Genomic DNA, 7,170 nt, shown 5'->3' with positions numbered 1-7,170 from the left:
TAGTGCAGCACGTACGTAATTAGTACGCATGATGTAAGAAGCTGGCTGATGGTGCAATCACAGTTCATAGCCTATACCAACTTGTCCCATCCCTCCCCCGATTAATCAAGTTACACTTTCATCTTACGCCAATTCCCCTATTAATACTGCGCAGGACATAGCAGCAGCAACACACCATTGGCAAGCAACCCCGCAGTTGAGTTAGCACACAATGCCTGCGACGATGACATCCGGCGCTCTGCTGCTCGTTGGCGTCGTCCTGACGGCGCACAAGTTCTTGTGCACGGCGTACGACGGCGGCGATGGGTTTAGCGTGGAGTTCATCCACCGTGACTCCGTCAAGTCGCCGTACCGTGACCCGTCGCTCACCGCGCCCGCCCGCGTGCTCCAGGCCGCGCGCCGGTCCACATCGCGCGCCGTTGCGCTCTCGCGCTCCTACGCCCGCGCCAACGCAGCATCAACCGTCGGCGCCGTGTCCGAGCTCACCTCCAGGCCCTTCGAGTACATGATGGCCGTGAACGTGGGCACGCCGCCCACCCGCATGCTCGCCATCGCCGACACCGGCAGCGACCTCATCTGGCTCAACTGCAGCAATGGAGCTGGCGCTCCTGGTCTGGCGGCTGCCCGTCACGCCCACGCGCACGCTCCCGCTCCCTCCCCCGCGCCACCGCCGGGCGTCCAGTTCAACTCCGCCAATTCGACGACGTTCGGTCTCGTGAGCTGCGGCTCCGGCGCATGCCGCGCGCTCCCCGAAGCCTCCTGCGCCGACTTCAAGTGCGGGTATCTCTACTCCTACGGCGACGGCTCCCAGTCGACGAGCGGCCTCCTCTCCACAGAGACCTTCACCTTCGCCGACGACCAAGGCACCCGCGGCGATCGGGCGATGCGCGTGGCCAACGTCAACTTCGGCTGCTCCACGACCATGATCGGCTCGTTCATCGGGGACGGCCTCGTCGGACTCGGCGGCGGCGACCTCTCCCTCGTCAATCAGTTAGGCACAGACACATCGCTCGGCCGGAGGTTCTCCTACTGCCTCGTGCCCTACTCCATCAACGCCTCCTCCGTGCTCAACTTCGGTCCCCGCGCCGCCGTGACGGAGCCCGGCGCGGCGACGACGCCGTTGATCCCATCCGAAGTGAAGACCTACTACACCGTCGAGCTCCGGTCCGTCAAGATTGGGAACAAGACCTTCGCGGCGCCGCAGCAGTACCCCGTCATCGTCGACTCCGGCTCGACGCTGACGTACCTCGCGAACGAGCTTGTGGACCCATTGGTGGAAGAGCTAACCCGGAGGGTCAAGCTCCCGCCGGCGAAGTCGCTGGAAAAGCTCCTGCCGCTGTGCTTCGACGTGAGCGGGGTCGGGGAGGGGCAGGTTGCGGCGATGATCCCTGACGTGACGCTGGAACTGGGCGGCGGCGCGGCGGTCACGCTGAAGTCGGAGAACACGTTCGTAGTGTTGCATGAGGGGACCCTGTGCTTGGCAGTGGTGGCCCTGCAGTTTCCTCCTGTGTCCATCATCGGGAATATTGCGCAGCAGAACATGCACGTTGGGTACGACCTCGACAAGGGCACCGTGACCTTCGCCCCAGCAGACTGCGCCAGGTCCTCCGGCTCTGTGTATATCTAATCAACATTAGAAGTGTTTACCCTTTTAGACGAGGGGAGATTTATTTGCTTGCAATCGAATGCATCTGCAAGACACAAAACGTTACGAGAAATGAGATTCTATCATGCATGCACGGGAATCTACCGTTGATGGTTACTTTGAGATTCATGCTACTTTTTTTTGTTGTTGTTAAAATTTGTCATGTTTCAAGTTCCAAAGTGAGTCATGATGTTTCATCGTGTATCATCAAAACATTATGAATATCGCGCAGCAGAACATACATCGTGTCTCATTGCTTATATTGCATTTTTTTTTTTGTTTTTGTCAATATAAGCAATGAAACATGATGTTCAGTTGTACACGTTGAAATAAGAAAAGAAACAAAACTTTATAAAACAAAATAAATTTTAACAACAAGTAAAAAAATAGCATGAATATCAAAAGTAATCACGGATGATCCATACACAACAGATATAGAAAAGCACTTTCGCAACATTATTCTCTTCCTAAAGATCCAACAAGCCAAGTCAAAGGTTGCTCACTATGCACAAAGAAGGTGGTTGTGAGCTCCCTTAAGGGTGTGTTTTGTAGTTGTTCTCATCCTAGCATAGTTGTTTCCTTTTGATACATGCTTAGTGTAGACATGTTAAGTACATGCATCTCGAGTTCTTTGGTGGTCATGTATATGGTGAGACATGCTTGGATGAGACAGTGTTTGGTAGCATGTGTGTGAGACATAGCTCGTTGCTAATTTTCAGCGGCACAAGTGTTACTTTTCATTCTATAAAATAAGCATGAACAACCAATGATGCTAACTCATGAATACTTATTACAAAAATCAACATCCATGGAAAATGTTCATCAATTAACAAGAACACTGGACAGTTCCATATTAATCAATTTACATTGGAATACACAGATGCTATTGGGACTATAACACGCACGACCTTGACGGCGAACTGCAAGGGCCATCTGCGGCAGGAGAGAGGTGGAGGACTAACTGCCATGGTCGCCATGTTCGTGAGAGAGAGAGAGAGGCGAGGGAGTGGCGGCTAGGTTAGGGGAAATCGGGGCTAGGTGGGGGTTGTTCGGGCCCTGGTGGGTCGGGCCGACCATCGCTGAGTGCCGATCACCCGTATGGGCGTTCTCAACTTAGCATGGCTAAAGGCATTTTTTTCATGAGGTAGGCGTAGTCAAAGTAAGCCCGTGCACCCTGCCAATTAAGTCGTGGGGAGATCTCCAACCTTATTTGTGAAGGTCCGATTGCCGTCTTCAAGGGCACTGCTAGTGGGTTCATGACATCTTTTATTGTGCGAGGAGATGAGGAGAATACCATGGCCTTAGTGGCTTCTTGAGGAGCATTGTGCCTCCACGCCGCTTCAACGGACACGTACCTCCCCCAAAAGGAGGGAACTTTCATAACACATTTTCATCTTCATCATCTCAACTAGCGGTTACTTCTTACCTTTACTTTGTGCAAGCTTATTGTGTTTGTGTCTTGTGCTTGCTTGTGTTGTGGTTGAGTTTGGCATATAAGTTGTCCACCTAGTTGCATATCTAGACAACCTACTTGTCAAGCCTCAATTTATTAAAAGAAGCTTAAAAAATTAGTCGCCTATTCACCCTCCCTCCCCCTCTAGTCGACCATGTCGATCCTTTCACTGTCGGTGTTGGGATCATGTTGATCATCAGATGCGTATTTCTCGGGATGTGACCTTTGATGAATCTCATCCCTTCTACCCACGTCCATCCTCCTCGGCATTTTGCATGGAGGACATCTATTTTCTTAAGTTTTCGGATACACCTCCATATGTGCCTAGTATTCCTACTCCTCGCCCCGTTGTTGCAGATCCGACACTATCTTCTCCCATGGTTTCTTCTCCTTCCTCATCGCATGACTCTCCACCTTCATCACCGATACCTTCCCCTTCTCCACCTTCATCATTGATACATTCCCCGTCTCCACCTCAAGTGATTCTACCTCTCCACTCCTTTCCTTTACATTATACTCAACGTCCATGTTGGGGAGTCTACTGATGTGCCCTGTACTTCTAGTCTGTCATCTTCCTCCTCTCAACCGACTTATGGACTTCGTTCTCGGCATTGTATGCCCCCTGCCCGATATTATCCTTCTCGCTATGGTCTTTCGACCGTTCTTGAGCCTACTTCTTATTGAGATGATGTTGTTAATCCTTAATGACAGAGGAGATTGATGCCCTTGAGCGCACCGATACGTGGGATCTAGTTTCTCTTCCTCCCAGTGTTCGTTCCATTACTTGTAAGTGGGTCTACAAGATTAAGAGTCGCGCTTATGGTTCTCTTTAGCGTTATAAAGCTCGTCTTTTGGTTCATGGCTTTCACCAGGAGCATGGTCATGATTACGATGAGACTTTTGCTCCTGTAGCCCATATGTCCATTGTCTGCACACTTCTTGTTGTGGCCTCTGTTCGCCATTGGTTCGTGTCTGAGCTTGATGTTAAGAATGCCTTCTTAATGGTGAGTTGTGTGAGGAGGTTTATATGCAGCCACCATCTGGGATTCCATTCCTGATGGCATGGTTTGCCATCTTAGTCGCTCTCTCTATGGCCTTAAGCAAGCCCCTGCACTTGGTTTGAGCATTTTTCCTCTGTGGTCATTGCATCTGGTTTTTTGCCCAGTGTTCATGATCCAGTGCTGTTTTTCCACCTTTCTGTGCATGGTCGCACTCTTCTTCTTCTATATGTTGATAACACGATCATCACTGGCGATGATCTGAGTACATTCCCTTTGTCAAGGCCCATCTCAGTGAGCAATTTCTTATGTCTGATCTTGGTCCTCTATGTTACTTTATTGGGATTGAGATCTCCTCCACCTCTAATGACTTTTTTTATTTCCCAAGAAAAGTATATCCAGTATCTTCTTGCTCATGCGGCTCTTAGTGATGAGCACACTATTGAGATTCCTATAGAGCTCAATGTTCACTTTCGAGATTCCGACGGTCAGCTCTTGTTTGATCCGACGCCTTATCGTCATCTTGTTGGGAGTGTTTTCTATCTTGTTGTCACTCGTCTGGATATATACTATCATGTCCATATTCCGAGTCAGTTTGTTTTTACTCCCACTTCAGCTCACTGTAGTCCCCTTCTTCATGTTCTACGATATCTTTGTGGCACGATCTCCCATCGTCTTTCTCCCCGTTCCAGCTCGTTCTAGCTCCACGCCTATTCAGATGCTACGTGGGCTAGTGTTCTTCGAATCGTTGTTCACTTTCTGCTTACTGTGTTTTTCACTTCTTCTTGGTGGTTCTCTCATTTCCTAGAAGATGAAAGAAACAGACTTAGCTTCTCGTTCGAGTGCAGAGGCTGAGTTGCGAGCTATTTCTCTTTTGACGGCAGAGGTGACTTGGTTATGACGGTTACTTGCGGATTTTGGTGTTTCTGTTAGTACACCTACCACCTCTTGTCTGGTAGTACAAGAGCTGTCAGTATTGTGGGGGGCCATGTGATGCATGAGCTTACCAAGCATGTTGGTGTTGATTCTTCTTATGTGTGTGCTAATGTGCAGGATCATGTTGTTGCTCTTCAGTATGTGCCTTCCGAGTTATAGCTAGCGGACTTTTTCACGAAGGCCCAGACTAGAGCGCAACATGGATTTCACCTCTCCAAACTCAGTGTTATGAATCCACTATGAGTTTGAGAGGGGCGTGTTAGAGTTATATTGATGATGGCCTTTAGCCTTTTGTATTCTAGTCTTTTGGCATCATGTTATACATGTATATATGCTAGCTTTGGCCTCCTAGTAATACAAGTTGCATATTCGTAACATGGTCTACTCCGGCTCCCCCAAAGGCCCTCTCTTTGGGTTGGTGACTTGAAACAAGTACTATGGCGACTTGGTACAATAAGATGAAAAGGAACATGGTCGTCTGTTCTACTTGTTTAATATGCCAGTCGGAGGAAGAAAATACATTCCCTGTCTTTTGTTCCCGCCCTACTCACAGGGCAACTCTATAATTCGCTTCTTGTTTGAATGGTCATTGCTAGTGCTAAATGGTATAAGTGCATCTAGGGATGATTGGTTCTCGTTGTTCCTATGTGATCTTAATGAGGGGATGAGGGTTTGTGTTTTGTTACTGTTTTGGAAAATTTGGTTCATCAGAGATGAGCTTGTTCTCTCAAAAAAAAACTTGTTGGATTACGGGTTCCACAAACCCTTGAAAGGTTCGAACTCTGGGGCGCGTGCGGAAATCTCAACCTACCCAGCCTGCCTACTCGCGATTCTCTTAAGCCTAGCGCGTCGAGCTCGAAAGGACAAAGAGACACAACACTTTATCCTGGTTCGGTCCACCTTGCGGTGTAATACCCTACTCCAGCGTTTTGGTGGATTGCCTCGAAGGGCTGAGGATGAACTAGTATAGTGGATGAACTGGCCTCAGGAGGTGAGTTGTTCTTGAGCTCAAGAGAGCTGCTGAGGTCGTCGGGTGAGAATGGATACGATCCCCTTCTATGGTGGTGGCTAAGTCCTATTTATAGTGGCCTTGGTCCTCTTCCCAAATGTTGGCGGGAAGGGATCCCACTACGGCTAGATTTGAAAGGGGACAAGTAGTACAGCTTATCCTGACAAAAGTGGTCTTCGCCTGAAAAAGCCCCTGGTCGTGACGCTGTGGTGGGCTCGGTGATGACCTCCGTCCTGCCGTCCTAGTGGTCTTGGTCTCGTTGCACCAGAATGGAAACCTTTGGCTGATTCCTCAGGACTCCGCGCCTGTGGCTTGCCTTCCTTTCACCAAAGAGGAAACTGGCGCTCTGCATCCGCTGGCGCCCGCCTGGCCTTGGTCGTCATGGCTCACGTCAGCTAAGCCTCGTGAGGTGCACCTTGCATAGAACTCTCCGCCCCTCGGGAGCCTACCTGAAGAGGCCTATCCCCTCGGGGGTCTTGGCATCGTCCGCCTCACGAGGCTTGGCCCCTCGCGAGGGTCTTGAGCTGTTGATGTCGAAGCTGGGCCATACCAGGTCATCGATGGAGCCATGCGGTGGGTCGCAGGCAGGCAAGTCTGGATACCCCCATATCCAGAATGCCGACAGTAGCCCTTGGGCCCAAGGTGCGCTCGAACTTGGCTTCCAGGCGAAGCCAAAGGGCAAGTGCGGGGCACCGCGGGCCCTAACCGCCTGCGGCCTTGATGACGCATGGTGATTGATGGGACGTGGGTGTCTCCACTTCCCCATGCTCGCTTGACAACTGTTCGACTTGATGGAATGATGCGGCATGCAGAAGACCGTCATGGCACGAGGTCATGGAGGCTGGCGGTTGGCCTTCCTTGGCTATAAATGAGGGGGAGGGGCAGAGCCCCCCGCTCATCTCTCCTTTGTCTTCCTGCCGCCCGCTTCTTCTCCTTCTTCGTCTTGCTTCCATGGCGTCGCCGAGGAGGTTTTCGGTGGCCGAGAAGGGGAAAGCTTCCAAGGAGGGACCAGCCTCACTGCCTCCCAAGAGAGGCCGTGGCCGTCCCTGTAAGCACCCCGCGGCCCCCGTGGCGGCCCCCAGGGGGCGTGGGCATGCATCCCTGAGAGCCGGCATTTTGCTTGGTGCCC

The 7,170-nt window shown here is 51.0% G+C and overlaps 1 protein-coding gene across 1 annotated transcript; it reads left to right on the top strand.

Annotated features, from left to right (window-relative positions):
* The first annotated feature begins 211 nt into the window (after positions 1-211).
* Positions 212-1,734, top strand: LOC119280992 (aspartic proteinase CDR1-like). Its single transcript, XM_037561653.1, has one exon. It carries the CDS (start codon positions 212-214, stop codon positions 1,625-1,627), a length of 1,416 nt encoding a protein of 471 aa, XP_037417550.1. The 3' UTR covers positions 1,628-1,734.
* The last annotated feature ends 5,436 nt before the right edge of the window (positions 1,735-7,170 follow it).

The sequence above is a fragment of the Triticum dicoccoides genome, chromosome 3B, assembly GCF_002162155.2.
Source record: "Triticum dicoccoides isolate Atlit2015 ecotype Zavitan chromosome 3B, WEW_v2.0, whole genome shotgun sequence".
NCBI classification, from domain to species: Eukaryota; Viridiplantae; Streptophyta; class Magnoliopsida; order Poales; family Poaceae; genus Triticum; species Triticum dicoccoides.
Note: the sequence above shows the minus strand (reverse complement) of the source record. Positions and strands in the feature narration are given on the sequence as shown.